The sequence below is a fragment of the Homarus americanus genome, unplaced genomic scaffold (genome assembly GCF_018991925.1).
Source record: "Homarus americanus isolate GMGI-L3 unplaced genomic scaffold, GMGI_Hamer_2.0 scaffold30108, whole genome shotgun sequence".
Classification (NCBI taxonomy): domain Eukaryota; kingdom Metazoa; phylum Arthropoda; class Malacostraca; order Decapoda; family Nephropidae; genus Homarus; species Homarus americanus.
In genome coordinates, this window is record NW_024748109.1 from 857,983 (window position 1) to 878,848 (window position 20,866).

The 20,866-nt window shown below is 35.3% G+C and overlaps 1 protein-coding gene across 32 annotated transcripts in view; it reads left to right on the forward strand.

Annotated features, from left to right (window-relative positions):
• LOC121880005 (ankyrin-2-like) overlaps positions 1–20,866 on the forward strand; it is a 200,630-nt gene that overhangs the window by 109,957 nt on the left and 69,807 nt on the right. For 28 of the 32 annotated variants that reach the window (XM_042386902.1, XM_042386901.1, XM_042386908.1 and 25 more), the window contains 6 exons: positions 550–710; positions 1,171–1,271; positions 2,049–2,159; positions 11,267–11,471; positions 15,335–15,361; positions 20,510–20,811. In XM_042386902.1, the coding sequence (XP_042242836.1) occupies positions 550–710; positions 1,171–1,271; positions 2,049–2,159; positions 11,267–11,471; positions 15,335–15,361; positions 20,510–20,811 (907 nt within the window). The remainder of the gene's footprint in view (positions 1–549; positions 711–1,170; positions 1,272–2,048; positions 2,160–11,266; positions 11,472–15,334; positions 15,362–20,509; positions 20,812–20,866) is intronic. The other 4 variants (XM_042386904.1, XM_042386911.1, XM_042386921.1 and 1 more) reach the window with 1 other exon arrangement.

Consider the following 20,866-nt stretch of genomic DNA (forward strand, 5'->3'; position numbering starts at 1 on the left):
TGTAGCAGTAAATCTTTCTCTTGGTGTCAGCAGGATGTATATGAGGATTTATAAACAAGAACAGTCATGGTTAGCTTGTCTAAAGTGTTTGTTCATGTAACTATCAGACTCTTGGTTAGTTGTCTATGTTCATTTGGTTTTTATCATCTTAATTTGTCTGAGAAGGCTATAGTCATGCCATTAAGTTAATATTTAGTTAATATGAATATTTTTATCTGTGTGACCAGGTATAATACAAAGCAAAATATAATTGAAGTTTATTTGTTTAGCTTTGATCATGTATGAATCCCTTATATAGTAAAGGCCATTACAATAAACACTTTTGAAAAATTTCTCCCTTTGCCAATATAAATAATCCATTTGTGTCGTGGAAAGCTTTAAAATCTGCAAAAAAAAAAACAAAAAAAACAGACTTAGAGTAGACCAGTTGGTTAGAGTATTAATGGAAAGGGCACTTTTGTTACCTGACCGTATGGCCATAGCTAATTCTATGTTACTTCTGTCAGGGATAGAACAGAATCTCATCTCTCGTACAATCTTCTCCAACAGCCCTGTGATTATTGAGGTGCCGCACTTTGCTTCCCTGAGAGGTAAAGAGCGTGAGATTGTGATCCTTCGCTCAGACAACGGAGAGACTTGGCGGGAACATACACTCGAGGCTACTGAGGAAGCCGTACAGGAGGTTCTGAATGAGAGCTTTGATGGAGAGGGTAAGTTTGAAAATAGTTCCTGAGAATGTGAGTCCCATAGGTCTGACTGCTTGTTGGGGGCAGTGTGGTTATAACAGTGTAGATTAAGCTCTCTTTGATGAGGGAGGCACTGCACTTGATCATTCCAATTGTAGAATAAAAGCTCACTTCCTGTCCTGAGGTGTCACTGCTTTGTGACTGGGATGCTCTCGGTCCACAGTTATAAATAGATACCGAGCTATATACTTATGAAGGCTTAGTACTCGACCTTCTTGCCACTTATCAGGTCATCAGTCTTGTGGGACCCATTGTGTTTTTTTGACTCTGAAACAATTCCAATATATTTCTTGTCTTTACTCGAGTAATATTTTTCTTAGGACAGTGAACTACTTGGTTTATTGTTATATTTGTATGAAAATTAATTATTAACTGAAAATAAACCAGAAATGTGAATTAAATGTACTAAATGTTTTGCCAACAGAGTTGAAGCAACTGGAGGACCTGAACACCAACCGCATCACTCGCATCCTTACCACCGACTTCCCCCAGTACTTTGCAATTGTCACCCGCATCAGGCAGGAGGTAAGTATTTATAATTTTTTTTAATCTCTGTGGCTTTAGGACCAATGTGTGTGTATGCGTGCATGTGCGTGTCTTCTGAAACCTCTGTACATATTCCTGAAATCTTGACATAGAGAATGATCTTATGATTTCCAATACATCATCTCTCTCACTTCTGATTGCTCCTCCTTCATGTACCTAGATTCCCCTATTTCACATCTATATGAGTAGGTGTATGATTAATAGGGCAGAATAACAGGGAGTGGATCAAGGCTATTGTTTTTTGCCGAGAGTTTTGTAAATGTTCGATTCTTGTTACGAGGAACAGTTATTCCCCTGTCTCCTTGGATATCTAGGTGCAGCTGAGAGAACAAAAGTTGTTTTTTTACAGTACCTTGCTTCTTATATAATGAATGACAAGTTGGGTTCAGTCATGAGAGATATGTGAGCTGGGAACATGGGTCACTCATCAGGGCCTATGACTATAAGGAGTTACTAGCAGCCTTTGAAGCATAGTATCCGAGTCAACAGTGATTACCACATTGCCTAGTGGTATGTGATCTCATGTGATCAAATAGAAGAATTAATAGCAGAATTTAGATATCTTCAGAGATAAATAAAGTATCTCAGTGGTATCCCAGATAATCATGTTTACGTCATTGAATATTCTCACATATTAAAGAAGCTCATTTTTGTTTACTGAAATGAGATGTATAATTCTTTTCTTTAGATTATGATTTTATAACATATGTACTGGCATTATCTTTGTATTAATTTTGTATTCCTTTATTTTTTCAGGTCCATGCAATTGGCCCTGAGGGAGGTATGGTGTCATCGACTGTGGTGCCTCAGGTCCAGGCGGTGTTCCCCCAGGGAGCTCTCACGAAGAAGATCAAAGTGGGACTCCAGGTAAACCTCTTCAAGCCCCGCAAAAACCACACTGGACCCATGAAAAAGATTAGCGTCAATAACATTCCCAAGAAGAAGCGATTTAGTCTTATTTGGTGAATTAAACACACACAGGGTTCAGAGAAAATTCAGGGCTAAGTCAGCTTGTTTTTGTTTGTTTTTCTCAACAAAGATATTTTCAATTTCTGCAGTTGCTTCTCATTATTATCATATAGTCCTGTATAACCACTTTTGACGTTTAAGTTTGCAAAGAATATTCTACGCTGCCAAGAATAGTTATGTAATACTTTGGGGACAAGTATTTCATTGGCCTTAGCATAATAATTCGATAATGAAATAAAACTGCTTATGGGCTGCATATTGCCTGACTGAAGTAAAGTTTATTACAATAATACTTTAATGAGTAATACTTGCTAATTCTATATAAAATTAGTTTTGATCTTAAGTGAATGAGAAGAAGTATTTAGACTGCAACTCAGGAAGATATCTTGTGGTAATATACAGTATTTATCAAGTTTATCATTATATGCCAAATTCTTAGAAATAATCTCAAGTACCACTTAAGCTAATAATCAAAGGGAATGGATAATTCACACACACTTGCTTACAATATCCGTAAAATTAGGTAATAAAAGCGTAGAGTAGTTTTAAGATTTTATTTATTGGCTTTTATTTATTTTACGCAATCTAGTCACTTTTTATACCTTTTTATTTCCAGCATTGATAGATTTAATTTTATTTTTGTTACTTTTCTTCTATTATTTTATCTGTGTTGTTTGTTGCAGGAATATTTTTTTATATAGATAAATTTTGGTCATGGTGAGATTTGAATACTACTTAAGATGTCACTGTATGGATTTTTGGTTGAGAGAGCTGAGCAAAAGTTATGATTCCCGTGCATGAGTATGTAGTGTGTTGATTACCTAGTTGTACTGTATAAGTGTTCGGTGTTTTATTTGAATTTTTTTTTTAATCTCCTACCACCACCATTTGCATGAGTTAGTTTGCACGATTTGGGCTTTTATTTTGCTTTTTAAACTCAGGATATTTTTTTTTTGTATTGCTAATTTCACTCTTGGTTTTATCTCGGTCTTTTGGTTCATGATTTTTCTAGTATTTTATTATTTTTGTTATTTTCTTTTTTCTGTGACGATTTTTTTTTAGATGACAGAAGGGAGTTAGAACTGAAGGCTTACTATAGACTTTTGAGTATTAGAAGGAAAAAATCACTTTAGAAAACGTTCACCAAAGTTAGCAGTCAAATTCCCAGTTAAAAAGACTTGTATATCTCTTTGGTCTTTCTATGCAGCAGAAAGACTTTAAGGCTGAACCTGTCGTGCACGGAGAAAAGGATGCGTTTCGTGGGTTATTTATGCTAGGTTTTCCTTTTGGTATTGTGAATAGTAAAAGTTATATCAGGATTGTAATGGAGAGAAAATTATTCCTTTGAGAACTCTTTTCAGTCAGTAGTCGGTGAACCTTACTCGACAATAGCCAATGAATCTTTGCATCTTTTATCCCGTGCATGACTTGTATTTAACACATATTATTGAGTCATTAAGTGATTCACATTGAAGAAACATCATCACCTAGTCTAACACATCCCTTCCTAGCATTACTCACAACTTAGTATTACAACCTGTAGCCCATACTCTTGGGAACGTGAATGTGATGAGACCAGCGACTAGGCCTTGGATAAAGCTTCAGTAAGGCCGACTTTCACTTGTTTAGTTTGTACAAGTCGAATCCTCTTATTGTAGTGTCCTAAGGTCAGAGCCTCTGATAATATCACAGCTGTTTACTGCCTTTTTGAGAGCAATTATTTTTATATGTAGTATTAAAACCTTTGGCAACAACTGTAGACTCTGTCATTGTACTGTACAGTATAACAAAGCGCTCACTTCAAAGTGTAACAAATGCAGTTTCTGGATATAGTGGATAACAACACATGATAAAGCTCAAGTGAAGTTTTGTGTACAGTCTACAGTACTAGATGGTAATATGTTGTATGATAAGCTAATACAGTAGTGACTTAAGATGTAGGCAACTTGTAAACATTAATGTTTAATTTATATTGATCTCAGCACATTGAAATATTAATTTATATAATATTCTTTTTACACTGAATCTCATACTTTAATTTTTGTGAAAAAAAAAAATGTACTTACACTGAACCACTAATATTACCAGCCGTTTCCCAGCATCATAACAGCGTGAACCTAGAAATAGTCTATGGAAGATAATTGTGTCCTTACGTTATGGTAATGGTGGCGTGGATGTGATGGTGTTAAACATTGCCTTACGTCATGTACAGGTTGTCATTATCTTCCATATAGCCACACATGTTAGAGTACAGACCAACCTTGTGGTACCCTCTCTCTCTCTTTCATCATCTTTCTCCATTGGATGAACAGCACCAGCCTCTTCTAAGTCTCTGTAGGCATTGTGTCTGTTCCAGGTGCTGCAGTAAATTTGTTTCCTCTTTATAATGGTTAAAGAAATCCGCTCAACGGGTTTCTTAGACATTGTGAAATATAAAACTGAGGTATTCATTCACCTAATACCATTGCACCTCACATTTGATGGACTAGTATGCCTAAGTGATGAAAGAGAAAGCAAATGCAGTTGGGATGTAGGCAGCTAAAGTTATATGATGTATCCTCTTTTATTGGATTTAGAAATGTCTCACTTCATATAAGTCTGTAGAGGCTTGGGGGTTGCCATGTGGTGGACACAGGTAAGGAAGGGACCGACAGACAGTTGCAAAACCTCGCAGCTTACACTAGAATCTCAAGCAACTGGGGAACTAATTAATAGTAGCATGTGGCTGTGTGTGGTTTTGTAACTCTCTGTGTCACATTTTCTAATAATCACTTGTGTTTTATAATGGGATATATTGACTAAATTTTGTGGTTAACTTACCTTATACAGTATATATATATATGTAAAATATATGTATACCAGTATATACAGTATATATGTCTTTTCATGTATACAGTATATTAATTTTTGTACAAATACATAGAGATCTCAGAGTGACAGTTTGAAAATGTGACTGGTTGTTCGATGAAGACTGAGCAGCTCGTGTGGACCTGCTATGTCTTGTTGAAGAGGAGGATGACTTAATGGCTAACTTGTCTCCTTTTGGCTTAGCTAACTATTGGCTTACTACTAACTGCAGCACAAACTAACCATGTTAGCTAGTTTGTACCACAGTCTTGGAAAAAATGCCCAATAAACTTAGTTTAACGCAAGTGGCATGAAGTTTGTTTTCACCAACTCGCCTGAACATGTGTAATGCGCAGTTAGCAAGGTTCGATGAAACAGCATTGGATCACTTCACCAACACTGTAGATGTTAAGATTGTAGAGATTTGAAGAATGTACAGTACAGTAGTTTTAGTCATTTCATTTCGGGTACACTGGACCTTGTAGAGACAATTGTAGCAACCACAGTTCAACTGATTTTATTGGGCTTTTGTACCATCTATCCTTCTCTTGATGCTCTGTGCTCTCTATGTGCTTCTTGTCTTGTTTGTTTGCCAGCTGCCTTGTTCGTCCATGCTGTGTCGAGCCTCGCTCATGCTGCTGGGTTACATGTACCAGTCTTCAGTCAAATTTTGTCAGTATCTTTGAAAGAATATCCAAACTTTTTTCCTGAGAGAATTGCATCTTTTGGATTTCCTTCTGTATAAAGTATATAAACACTTGATACTGATCCTGGGCATCATGATAGAATATAATATTGTACTGTATAAGATTCTCTAGAAATTAGCCAAATTTTAATAATATATCTTGACAAAATTTGACTGTAGTCTACTAACCATTGATTGGAAGGGATGTAAAAGTTCATTTAACATAGAAATTTGAAAGAAAAGGGACTCAAAATAGTACAAAGATTGCTACTCCAGATTCATGCAGTTGATACCACTCTATCAGAACACATTACTGTTTACTGTTTGTGAAGAATTCATCAGTGGAACAATTGTCAAAAACTCATAAATTTTGTTAAGTTGCCATCTAAATTACATAGAAAAGTAATATAATGAAAAGGTGCAGTAGACAAAATATATAGAAGTTTTAAGTAAAATTGATGCTCTTGAGAACAGCAAACAATTTATACAAGTTCCTGATGATAAGTTTATAAGAAAAAAAATTATTTGTATACAACATTTGAGGACCTGTGAAGTATTCTATATGAAAGTAGGACTGTGTCAAGAATGTGGAATGTTATGCTGGTTCTTCAGGGTGTAAGAGAGATGTGAAGTTTAGTGAATAGTGATGTGGGATATAAATGGGAAGTGAGCTGGATGTTGTTTCCAGATGCTTGGAAGATAAGTTATAAATGTTACTGAATGAGTTTGGAAAGAATGATAATAAATGGGAACTAAAAGTGATGAAAATAAGTTTAGAAATAGGGAAATAAATGCTAGCTTAGAGATTCAATGGGAGTGGAAGTGTAAACATATGGAATAAGTGATGAATTTAACCATAGCATCGTGAAAGAAATGAAGGTTTAGAGATGGATTGAGTCATGTATGAAGAGAGAGAACTGTCGAAGAAGATAAAGATTAGGGTGTACTGTACAGGGGAATTATTGACCTGATGTTATTCTTTGGTGTTAGGTATGGATTCTGAATGCCAAAGAAAGGGACGGGAATTATGCACACGAAAGCCTTGTGAGGAATAAATAAGATGCAGAAATTAAAATAATGATGTATGGAAGTGAAGAAAGCTTTGGGTTGGCTCTCATGATAGTGTTGATGTATTGAGAGGTGGCTGGGAGGAGGGAGAGAAGATGTGAGGGCTAAAGGGGTGAAGAGGTGAGGACTAAAGGGGCGAAGAGGTGAGGACAAGGGAGTGAACAGGTGAAGACTAAGGGGGTGAAGAGGTGAGGACTAAGGGGATGATGGAAGAATAGGGTGAAGGACATACTGAAAATAAGGAGGATAAACATGATACAGCAGTGAACAAGCATGAGCAGTGAATATAGCATTGATTAAATTTTTGAGGGAAGACAATCTGGTGATGATACCAGCTCATGTGAAGACACTGGCTTAAACTACAGTACATTTGGGTCCTTGTAGAACAGGAACACCACAGTATGACACATTTTTGCTGTAGTAAGGATGAATGAATAACAATAAAGGAATAGAGAGAGAGTGTGTGTGTGTGTGTGTGTGTGTGTCCACCCTACATGAAACAGGAAAAGGTTTGAAAGAGTATTACTCATTCCAAACTTTTCTGACTTAATGCTTAATGACAAAAGAACAACATATAATACTCACATATTTTACCCTTCATTTATTGTCATACATACTTTTTGAAAGCAATGTTTGTTAAGATGGTACAGTATACCCTTCCACAACAAGAGACTAAATCTGGTATATCCCTTGTCTTGCCACATGAGGCAGCTTCACCATAATAAGTGGTATAAGTGAAATTATATGATTTTATTGACATTTGATTCACCATCTGAATAGTTCAAATTTGCAAAAAAATATAAAATAAAAAAATAAAAAAAATGGCATGATATACAAAGACAATGAATATACGTACATAAATTTTATAATTGCTATTTGGATTTTGAAATTACTGTGTATAAAACTACACATTATGGCAGTGAATAAAGAGCAAGTCCTCACACATATACTGTACAGAAATTAAGAAAATAAAGCTTGATATTGACAAAAATTTTCTTGTACAGTATATGGATTGGAATATAATTATCTGTCTACATCCAAACACCATTGATTAGCAGTGCAAGAATGTGTTTGCCTGAAAGTTGTGAGAATAGTACTGCACTGTACACTATGCCTATAGAGCCGGCCACCTCACACAAGAGGAAGTGGCATAACTAGATGTTAGCTGAATTAAATAAATGTACCAGAATATTATGGTTCATATTGTGGCAGTATTGAATTTAGAATTGGTTTGTTTTTGTACATTACACTTGTACATATAGGAGGAATTCATTGTGTACACTTATTTACAAATACTACTGTAGTCTTATAGTATAATGCCAGTGATGACAAAATCTTGGGCCAGAGTAAAAAAATATATAATATTTACCTTGTTAAGTACAATCATAGTCTTTCAAAGTACAATTACATAGTTTTGAGTTAATTACGTTCATTGATAAAATGTGCGCCAAATACAGATGTGAACCGACAAGGCAGACAAAGAGTTACCATAGTCATATATTAAATACAGTATAGTACAGGTCACTTAGACTGAAGAGGAGCAGAAGACAGGAAATTAGAGAGAAACTCAAGGTGTAACTTTACTAAATTTATAAAGAGCTAGACTTACCATTAGCTTAGGCTGTGTGTGGTACAGGAGTGTTTCATATTATTGAGGAGGCTTCTTGGTAACAAATAATAAAGTAGGGTGTGTAGTGTAGGTCTTGGTTGGGAAGGAGTTAACTTCATATCCTGTGTTTGGCTTTTTAATATTTTAATTAATTGATTTTCAAAATTTTCTTCTGTCAAGTATTTCGCATCACCCAGGTTGCATCTACTCTTTGAACCATTATTGATTCAGTATATATATTTATGCTTCAAATATTATTGTATGTCGACAGCAAAACAGATCAACTTTTGTACCACAAGCATTCAACATTTTTTTCACATCTAGAAATTTTCCCTCCACTGTTTTATTCTTTTTATTTCAGTTTGTTTATTTTACATTGTTAGTTATCACCTTTGGTTCATTTAGTGCTGCTTAGGATTTGATGAGCATGATGAAATTATATGAGGAAAATGCATCCGTCAACTGGATATGTGTGGCATCTGTCGGTAAGGTAATTCCATGATTATACTTAGATGCTTACAATAAAAGTAGAAGCTCCATTCCCACACCTAAAATATAAACAAACTTGGGTAAAAAAGAATCCATTAACACAAAATGTATTTTATCCTGTAATCACCAGAGTGATTTACTGTGATGAAGTATACAGTATAATGAACCAAATTCCAAACCCACTGATAACTTTAAATTTTGCCGGAAGTAAGTGGAAAATGAGGATGTTATCGTATAAAGATTTAGCTTTGTAAAAGTATTGGAAGTTTGAAGAGTGTGCAGAAGTAGAAAAAGAACATTATGAATAGAATAATTAAGGATAAATGAACTGAGAGCTCTAAGATTTGTGTTAGCTGTTCGGTGATCAGTGAGTACATAGAAGATAGGAGAATAATGAAGACCTACTTGAAAGACTTGGGAAACAACCCGATGAAATATCCAGGTAAGAAAGGGAGAACACCTGTATGTATGTCAGGAATTGGCTTGAAGGGATGATAGAATCCAAATGTTATACAAAACAAAACTTGATAAATAAATATAACACAAAACCTGAAGTGAGATACTAGAGAAAAGAGTAAGGGATGTAGATCACCTGTACTGTACTGTTGTATTTAAAACTGTGACATGGACAGTACAGTGTTAAGTGAATTAAGAGGAAACAACACATCATATGAAGGTTATACATGACAAATATTGCAGTGATAATAGACAATAACTTTGGGGATATTTGGATGGATAATTTGGGGGTAAAAAAATGTAGAGAAGATGAATAGAAAGATAATGAATGTTTAATCAAGAACCATAAAATATCAGAATATGTGACAGTATGAGGTGATTGGTCTGTTTTTATGAAAGTGTCCAACTAATGTCATCCTAGAACTATTTTTTTATTAAAGAATGGGATTGTAATGGAAAAGTTGCTCAATCCAGCTATGGCTCTGAAAATGGGGGTTTTAAAATCAATCGCTCAGTTTTATAGAAAAGTAAATTTGTGTAATTTCAGGAAAAAATTATCAAAATAGTGAAACAGTAAGAAAATTGTCTCAAATATCAAATTTCTCTGATGTACAGCTTCCAAAATATGACATTCAGTTAGGGCAGTGTTTGGGAAGGTGTATAGTGGTTAGGGTGTAAGAATGCAATGGTCAAAATAAGTAGGAACCCTCCAGCACTTGATGATACAGTACAGCATAATTATACCTGTTCCTTTTCATATTGATTTTTGGCAGTCTTCAGTGCTGTATATAAATTAATAGCTTCCTGAATACCTTTTAAGATATTTATTGAATTTATAATAGGAAGCATAATGCAGGTAACAGACATTGAATCAATCATAAATTTTTTTTTTTTACTCGAAAGAAAAATGACATTGTATGAGCAACCACGTTTAATAAGTCTGCCACCGTCAGCTTCTCATTATTTTATGTCGTATGTCATACCCTTCCACTAATCAACTCATTCACTCACTAGTATCACACATATATTCCTAAACTCTACATTCAAAATCTGGCTCTACTGATAGGTTGTAAAAAACACAATAAACATATACAGATTAACACCTCGGCATAAGAACAAAACGTTTGGAGTTAAATTTCAAAATAAAGAAGGATGCAAATGGAACATATCTGGTTGATTGGGGTGAATGAAACCTAAAGATAATTGTGGTATATGGTTCTGAAATATGGCAGAATATACCAGTAATGCAAGTGTCAAGTTGGGGTTGTATGCTTGGAAAATAAACTACAGTATGAGAGTTGAAAATTTTACATACATCACCTTATTGATTCGTGGATGATAAAGATGTCACACACTCCAAAAAGTATCTTTATGATTTTGTGTTAGACATTATAACACAAAGGACGAAGGATTTTGACAACCCTACCGAGACAACAGGAGTCGCGGTGTTTGTTTTGAAATTCATTGGACCCTCCGTAAAGATAATTTTTGGAGTGTATGTGCATCGGAATGGTGGAATAAACGATTTAGTTTTTAGTGCGATCTATTTTTCTTTCTATAAAACTTTAATAATAATAATAATGTAGAGTTAGATATACTGTATATGGTAAGTGAAGAATTAGGAGAGGTTCTGGAATGAAAGGAAGAAACAGTATGTATGTGTGTGTGTGTGTGTGTAGATGAGTGAAATTTTGCCATGTATGTTAATAAGTAGGAATAGATAAACTTCCTAAACGTGGCAGAACTATACAAATAATATATCAGTAAGTATTATTAGATAACAACGGTAGAAAACAATTGTGTGACCTTGGTAAGTATGTTCAACCAGTGGCACCAGTCGGTTTATTACAGGCCCAGCCAATTCCAACCGACCTGGTGGCTAAACTGCTGGGAAATCGAGTCGCTGTGTCTCCAATTGTAACGGTGGAACCACGAAGACGCAAATTCCACAAGCCCATCACCCTCACCATCCCTGTGCCTCAAGCCTCCAGCAAGGGGATGATCAACCAGTACTCCGGCGAGGCTCCCACTCTACGTCTCCTCTGCTCCATCACCGGTGAGTGTGACGTTGGTTGTAGTTCTCCTGTCGCTCTTTGGTGTGTAGTCGTGAAAATTTTCAGTCTGTCTGTGTTTTTTTATTTTATTTTAGGGGATTGGTGACAGATGGGATCTAACGCTCTTAATAGTTTTTGTTTTATTATTTATTATTTGTCTGGGAATGCCTGTCTCTTATGTCACTAATTTTCTAAGGTTAATTTCTCTTAACTGTTCTCCCAGGCCTCTCCTGTGTTCTTAACTGTAAGAAGTGTGTGACTATTTTTTTAATGCCTTTGTCTTACTTCCTGTAGAATGATAATAGTTATTGTGATAAGACTTTTCAGTATTTTGATTCAAGTAGAGAAAGTTTATAATCAAGAAAGTACAATAGTTGTTCTTTAGAAAGTACTGTACTGTATAGGATTAAAGATCTTTGATATAGTACAGACTCTAGAGATATGTTTTAGAGGTTACATTATTGTCATCTCTCTTACATGGCAGTCGTAAGTTGGCTGCATCCGAGGCATTAACAAAAGTCACAGTTTGCCATTGTAATTCCAAAATTTCAGCACGAGCAACCTTATACCTAAGCTCACTGGTGATAAGAATCCACCTCTTTATGAATATTTGAGATAACAACAAAACCTTGATTGTAGGTTAAAATGTTTTTGGGATTATGAGTATAGGGTACAAGGTTGTTTGTGTTAGAATTTAAGAATCACATATTCCTGCATATTTTTTCATGAAAGAGGAAAATGATATGTTGACTGAATGAACAAGACCAACCATTTGGATATTATTATTGCTTTACAATATATGTGCATCTGGCAGTAGAACCCTGATGATTAGTTAGACACTTTCCTGATCATGGCCGTACTGCTTCTCTGTGTCGAGGTATAAGGAATTACATGTACAGTAAATTGATTGCTTATGTAAATTAATATTATGCATTACTAAAACAAGTAAAGACAAATTATTTACTATGGTAATCTCTCTCTTTTTCTGTTGAGGGTAATGTGTAATCTTCTTGTCAGAAAATAAACATCGTTAGTACGATAACTAACAAATGTGTCTTTGTCCCTTGAGGTGTATCAGATTTGTATGTGTATTTATGTTTCCTTGACATTTAAAGAACATTTTGAATTATCTTTTTCCTATCTCGATCTTGGAGTAATTTATTCTCATTGTTATGTTGAAAGTAATCAATCTGGGTTCTATTGTTCAGTGGAATACAGATATGAGTGTAATGTATTCATTTTTGAGCAGGCTTCTTATACAATGACCAAATGGTATATGTAGATGCTCTTATTCTCTGGATTTTTGATGAAGTATATTTAGTTTTGTGGCCGTCAGTTTATTAAAAATGTGAAGTACTTTAGTTCTCAACGACGTTCTAAAAAATAAGAAGGTGTTTTTGGACTTAAAACTGTTGCTACTAAAAGTAATTGAATTGTAAAATTACTTACAAAATTTGTCTTGGCGTGAATGCATTGCCCATGAATCAGAAACTTGAAAAATCTCTCTCCTTCAATATTTTTCTAAACTATCTCTTATAAAGTGTTTGTGTATGGTATAATATGTCAGATGAAGCTGGCTAGCTTCTCAATATCAGTTTTTAATGTTGCGCACTTATCTATCCCCCAACTCTCCCTCTCGTAGGTGGTTGTGTGTCACACATTGTAGGTTAGTTTCATTTCACAAACTCCTAATTTTTCCATATCCTAAGTTGTCTAAAACTTTAGTACCTTATCTTGGACTAATTATTTGTCACAGTAATATCTTGCTTTATATGTACATAATCCAATATCCTCTGTGCAGATACATATAACTGACAAAAGCTGTAGGAACAAAGGGTTCTTTAATATACTCTGTTTTTCTATGATATTACACTCACTGTCTCTTTATCTCACTCAGATGACTTTTGTCTAGTAATCTAAAGTACTGTAGTGTTGTGTTATGGCTTTCTACTGACTCTTTTCCACAGTGCATTTCTTTTATTGCTTTGAATTTCCTTTGAAAAAAGTTGTTCCTGACAGTCAGCATGGGAACATAATGTCTTAACGTGCTACTGATGAAGTGAACGTCACAATAGCCCAGTAGGCGTACAGTGTATCATGCAAACCTATTTCACTGGCAACCCAAAATAGAATAAATGTTAGAATGTTTAACACACTCCTAAAAAGGAATCACACGATGACTGGCAAGGTAAGGGTGAGGCAGTCACCTTATCACAACTTGCTCATTGGAATCATTACACTATATTCAGGAGCTTTTAGTATGCTACAATCACAGGAATTCTTTTGAAAAAATATTATTTGATCTGAAGAGTTAAAGCCTGTAGTGAAGCCCAAAACACACTAATATCGTAGATCTATAGATTAAAACAAACTATATCGATGGTTTTATAGAAATACTTCATGCACCACAGCTCACAAAAAAGCTTGTCAAATTGGTAATTTTGTGAGAGAAGGGGCTTGTGTTTGTGTTGTATGTGAGATTCCTGTACTGTATGTTGGTGAGGAATGTGTATGGTCTGCCTGGGAGACCCCCCACCACCTCAGTGACAACACGGAAAGACCAACTCTGCTCTCCCACTGTTTGTTCTGCTTGGACGCTTCAACTTGTCAGTTTTGTTGAGGCAGTTTTATTGTTTTCGTCTCTGTACTGCAATGTTTTCCCCTTCATTCTTTCTGACTTGTACAACATGATGTGCGAGACTGACCGTGACAAAGCTGACACTGGCTGAGCGCAGCTGGTTGGGGGTGGCCAGCTCTTCCCAGTACATCTAGGGCTGGCAAGGCTTGATGTCAACAATCCTCTCAGGGAAACATACCTCAGCAAGTAGTTACAATTATAGCATCGTTTTCTTAAGTATTGTATCTTGCCGGAAGCCTATAAAAAATCCAAATATTTGATTCTCATACAGAAAGTGTTTTGAAGCTGTTAATGCCCTAATTTTTGGTCTAGTGGCAGATATAAGGCAATGCCTTACCTGTTTGACTTTTCATATTGGTAGATAAAGGGTTAGAGCAGTATTCATAAGATGTGTTTGAGCCAAGAGATGCGATTGGAATTTAGTAATACCAACAAAAGCACCTGATATATATTTTGGTGTTGCCTATCCTGCCTATACTGTATACAATTGAACACTGTCATTATTTGCTTGTTAAAAAGACTTGTAAGTATTCAGTGGTAAAAGTAACCTGCAAATGCTGTATTTGGCAAGATGGTGAAGTAGAGTTTGCAAAATTTAAGGAAATGAAGCAGGAGTTGGTATTATTATTTTGCTTATGTATCTGTTAACCCAAGTGCACTCTATGAATAGGGCCTGAGGTATATGTACAGATGTACCATTGGGGTTCTGAACTCTCACTGTAGTTGGTTGAAGTCCCCATGTTTTTTTTCTAGGGGTTCATGAATACCAGAAGCAGTGTAGTGTTGATTTAGCAATTTATTACAATAGATTAGTGCTTGTGGAAGTTTGAGCCATGTATCTTTCTCAGTCCATGTAGAGAGAAATTAATAGAGGATCCACAGTTTCTGCATCTATTAATTTAAATTAATGTTCACATACTTCATGTAACAAGTCATTTTCAATATTAAACCTTGATCGTACCTGAACCCGTTGACCCAAAATCTCCCCAGCACTGTATGGTAGAAAGTAACATCAGTTATTCAGTTTTAGGCTTGTCCCTTAACAGTGTGTCGAAAAATTTCATATAATTATTTTCTATACCTGATATTCCCTTGCCTGTTAATCAGAATTTAACTTAAGATATTTAACTAAACATTAATTGGAATCGTTTCCCCAAACCTTTCTCACATACTAACCAAGAAACACTTTTACTCTTGTTATGCTGCACATGTGGGCCTCTACTGTAGGGGTGTTTCGGAAAAGATCTTTGAAAGGTAAAAATTCAGCTCCAAAAGAAAAGGATTGGGCATCTGGGTGGAATCTTTAAGTTGTCTTTTTAATGCTGATACTCTTTTGTTTTTTCTGCCATAACGCCCCTAACTGTGGTCTCTGTAACCCTCTTGAGTACTGTAAATATGGTCATTTTCATACCATTCTATTTACCCTCCACGGAAAAATGATGACTCACTCAATATTATTTTACAACTGCCCGTCTTAAAGCTGATATTGTGCTTATGAAAATTTCCATACATTACAGATTGCACTCAAGTTTAATGTTGTGCCTTGCAGTTTTAAGCAATGTAAAGAGAAAAAGAGTGGAATGCCCCCAAATCACTTGCTACTATATTATCTACTGCTAGAGCCACTTTCTCCTATCACTCCTACTGAAACTCTTCCCTTCACTAAAACTACTTCACATCTTTTTCTACAACTACCACTTTAACTGCTATTACTACTGTACTTCTCATAAAATTTCAAGCTTCTCCAGACATCTTTTTAACTCATGTGATTCCCTCATGATGTGGGACTTTGTTACGAAAGGCCTTGAATTTTTTGGTGGATGCCCAACAGGCTCCGGTCTTTTCTGAAGCAGTGAATGATAGTTTTGTTAAATTGGATGTTGCCTTTCTCCTTTTGATACCCCTTGCCTCTTTTTTGCTTGTGGCCACTTATTTTTTGCTTGTTTTCAACACAAGCTACAAGTAATAGAATTTATGGGAGTTGGTGCACAGTTGAATATGTGTGTGTCTTTGTTTGAGTAGAGAGAGCCATCCCTCGTCACCTGACCTGTTTTGTTCCCACCCTCTTTTATGAATACTGTACATTTTTCAATCTTTTAACTGTTGTCTATTTTTGAAGATTATTTTTTTAATGTATGCTTGAAAAAAGCATCCTTAACATATCCCTCACATGAAATTAAGTACACGATATACTTTGTCTTACAGAAACGGGATTTTACTCCTGCTAACTTTTCATTTATAACTCTCAGCTACTGTACTGAATACTGTACTATACAACTTTAATATGAATTGCATCTTTTTTGTTTGGGGGATATTGTACTTCACATGACTATGGAACACAATACTTGAATCTGTAACGTAAGGTAGTGATGTCTTACAAGGTCAGCTGATGAAGTTGCTTACTATATTTTAGCCTCGGAACCGTAAGGAAGGAGTCAGGATGACGTACATTTTTGTAAAGTGCTGCCTGCATAGTAGTGCATGGTGTGTTGCTTTAGTCAGATCCCACAAGCACCTGGTGCACATTATTAAATACGTACAGTTACCTGGTACATACGACTAGCCACGAACAGTCACTTGGCGCACACTACTTGCCATGTTCGTTCACTAATGCACATAAGTACTATTAATAGACTATCAGGTTTGTAACTGCACTAGTTGATCTATGGGCTCAAGATCACTCCTTTGAGGATTTTGAAGTAAATATAAGATTAAAGAATGATGAGAGAAGCTGGAGTAAAGCTGTTATTATTGTGCTATAAAGTGTTAAACTGATCCTTGTGAGTGACTTGAGACCCATACTACTACTATTGATTGGCTTATGGCCAGTTCTCTGGGAGATATACAGAAAGTATGCTTGGATAAAAAAAATGGCTGTTCCTAAGATAAACTTTCTAGTCTTATTCATGAAAAACATGTTGTTGGTGGCTGTATGTTATGAGAAGTCATCCAACAACTGTGAATGATAATCAGCAACAGAGTTGAGTCTCTCCGTGTTGTTCACTTTTAGCTTGCTGAGTTAGCAAGAGTTTCTTTTCACATTATGATCAGGGCTTCATATCAGGGTTTAAAATTATCATATTACTGTTGCACTTCATTCAAAAGTTTATAAGAATTGTAGTGATAATTATATTAAGACAGTAAAAAACATATTATTTGTTTCTACATTATATTATGCTTTGTTTTGGCTCACTAGACAACCAATGAAGTGTGACATTACCTTGATTTTTTGACCAATGGGCAGCCCAATGTATATGGAAATGTTTATGCAGACAAGAATACACAATACAGTTTCGCAAACCAAGTTTAACTGACAAAATGAAAGTAACTGAAATTTCTTTGAGGCCTCTGTTTTCATGTTCAGTTATCCTGGTGTTCAGTGATTAAGGTGGAATATTTAATCAAGGTTATAATTAACTTCTTTGTACTTAAAAAAAAATAAGCTAAAGGTGTTTGTTTAGAGGATCTGTGCAGGTAAAACAGAGGCCTGCCATACCCATTCTTCCCTCTCCCTGTTCTTGTGTAATTTTCTCCACAAGTCCTGCATGACACAAGGTTACATTGAGTTGCCACTGATCCACTCTTCTGGAATAACAACGAGTTAAGACCTTGTCGTCATTACTTAGAATTGTGATTTGACTCTTTTTAATGTCAATCATGGATTCAGAGAGGCCAAATTCAGATGCTTCTCATTCTGGCTGTCTGTTGATTATTTTTATCACTTATACCACTTTATAAAGAGTGCATACACTGTGTGCATGTCTTCCCATAGTATCCTAATTACTTTAATTAGTAAATTATTCCACTTCAATCTGATGACCTGCTTCTTGGGCTGTAAACAATATGAAATTCTTACTTCCTAAGTAGGTTTTGAGGCAAAAACATTTATACCTATCTGGCATTCTACTCTGAAATTACTTATATGCACAGTTAAAGGAAGCATAAGTTTTATTATTTGTAGTTAGGCTTTTTGATGTTATCCTTGTCATATAAATTATATTTTTGTCATATATTCCAAACTATTCATTACACAGTGGATAACATATTTGGCTATTGTATTGAGGCCAAACCTGCATGGTTGACAAAACTACTGTACTGTATGTAACAAATATTGAGCAAATTTTTTATAGATTTATAGTATAGTAGTCACATCTGAGACAAGATTTACCTCCTGTACCACAGTACCACACATCAGATTCTACATCTTGTACCATATAGTTAAACCATCACCTAGAACAGTACAGTACAGTACAGTACAGTACAGTACAGTACAGTACAGTACAGTATATGGAAGGTTGTAGGGTTCTTTATGGTGCTGATGGCACTAATTTACCTGTAGTATGTTTATGTTGATACAAACTCATAGTTTTGTCAAACATGGAGGTCTGACTTTTTTTCTTTGGCTCGTGGGAAAGGGATGCAATATGCTGCAGTATAATTCTTATTGAAATTTAATGAAGAAGTACTTTTACTAAAGTTTAGTGTAAAAGTCCCAAGTTATATGCATTATATATTTGATATAAAAGATCAAAATATTTCTCTCAAGGGAAAGTTAATGTTGACTGTTTAACAGTAATAACTTATTTGCTTTTGACAGCAGTTCTGTGTACAGTGGTCCCTCAGGTAACGAACACAATTCGTTCCAGAAGGTCGTTCGTTAACCGAAAATTTAGTTAACCGAAACCATTGTTTCAATGGGATTTTGGGTAATTGGTTCCAGCTCACCGAAAATTACATACAAACTAAAAATAAATGCAGTAAAGTACACTTACTTTGAGGTGTGCATGTAGAAGGCTCCTGGTTGATGATGATTATGGGAATTAGAAGTGAGGATAGAAGAGAAGGGAGAAGAGAAGGCATTGGGGTGGAAGAGAAGACACCCCATGCTTCATATTGCCATTTCACCCATAAAATTTTAGTTCACTTGTTGTAATTAAAGATTATTTTCTTCAAATCAACACTGCACTGCATTATATATTGTCAATATGTAAATTAAACTTCAGAATGACACACACTGGCTCCATTTTGGGTGAGTCAAGTGGCCGTTTGGCGCGCTAAAACTAGTTCCCTGTACTTCAATTATGTTAAATAATTGTTAAAATTACTAAAAAATTTAATATAAGACTTGGAAAATTATTGAATAGTACAACCTTCTTGATATTTACTCAAATGGAAACGAATTTTAGCCCTAGAACCAATTACTGTATTGGCGGACTAATACTACAGCTGGTGAGCAGCCGAAAGCAGGTGAAAACATGTTGGGAAAAATTCGTAAGGAATTCATTAACCGAAATTTTTTCGTTAACCTAAGTGAAGATTCTTATGGAAGGTAATTCGTTAACTGAAATTTCATTAACCGAGGCGTTCATAAACCGAGGGACCACTGTACTGAAATTATTCTTTGAAATTTGATTTATATATTTTACTTACTTTTTTTTTAACTATTTAACCACTACAGTATAATTATTACCAGCAGTTAAAGTCAAGTGTAGAGTGCAGGAAGCAATATTCCTCCCTTTTTCCAAAGTATTCTCTAATCATTTTGTTTCTCTTCATCTCCTTAAAGTGTCTTGTATCTATTTCTGGTCAGTTTTACTGAGTTGAGTGCCATACCTTCAAGATACACACAAGTCAAGTGTTACTTGCATGTATACTATCACAGTTTACTCAGAGCTCTTCTGATGTCACTATCTTGCCCCAGTATTTCTAGCTAATATGTGGATGCCTTTTGTAGGGGATAAAAGTATGTCCATGTATTTAATGAAATTTTAAATAAGCACAAGAGTGATACTAGAACCTGGTGTGAGTATAATGGATGGTAGTATTGCATCTTGGTTACATCTTTTGGCTTTAGTGACCATCTTGAGTAATGGACCTAAACTCAGTTCTTTTTATGTAAGAATGACTAACCTAGATGGCATGACTCCCACATCCACTTATGGTTCATGTTAGTGCAATGCCTGTAAAACTATTTTATTTGTAGAAGTTAATTTTCATTTTTTTTCCTAGCTTCTTTCAGTCTTTTAAATGATAGTGGTTGTGGTGTTCAGTTTTTAAAGTTGATAAGAACACCTTATGTGCTTATTTATATGGACAATATTAATAGATAATGTGTTTTTCAATAGAAGTCAGTAAAAAGCCAAGGATGCTCTTGTGTTTTGAATTTAGATATATTTTCATGTCATAGACATATTATTTCAAAAGTGATTCAATGTCCTGCTTTGATTTTTTTGTAATGAAAACTTATTGTTCTAGTAGAAAAAGAAGAGCATTTTAAATGGCTTTTGCAGTATGCAACTAAATGAAATGTTGATCTTTAGATATCAGGGTTTTTTAAATCACACTATATTGTGTAGGAGAAACCAAGTTATGTTCACAGTGACTGACTCCAGATATTTCCAGGAGGCACAACCCGTGCTCAGTGGGAGGACGTGACAGGCTCCACACCACTCACATTTGTCAACGACTGTGTCAGCTTTACCACTACAGTTTCTGCCCGATTTTGGTTAATGGATTGTAGCAATATACCGGAAGCAACTAAAATGGCTACAGAGCTTTATCGGGAGGCTATTCATGTACCTTTCATGGCTAAGTTTGTTGTATTTAGCAAGAGACATCAACTTGAAGAAGCAAGAGTGAGAGTGTTCTGTATGACCGACGATCGAGAAGATAAGACGCTTGAGCATCAGGAACTCTTTGTTGAAGTGAGTTATCAAGGAGTCATGTTGTTTGTTCTCTGTAACGGAACCTGACGATGAA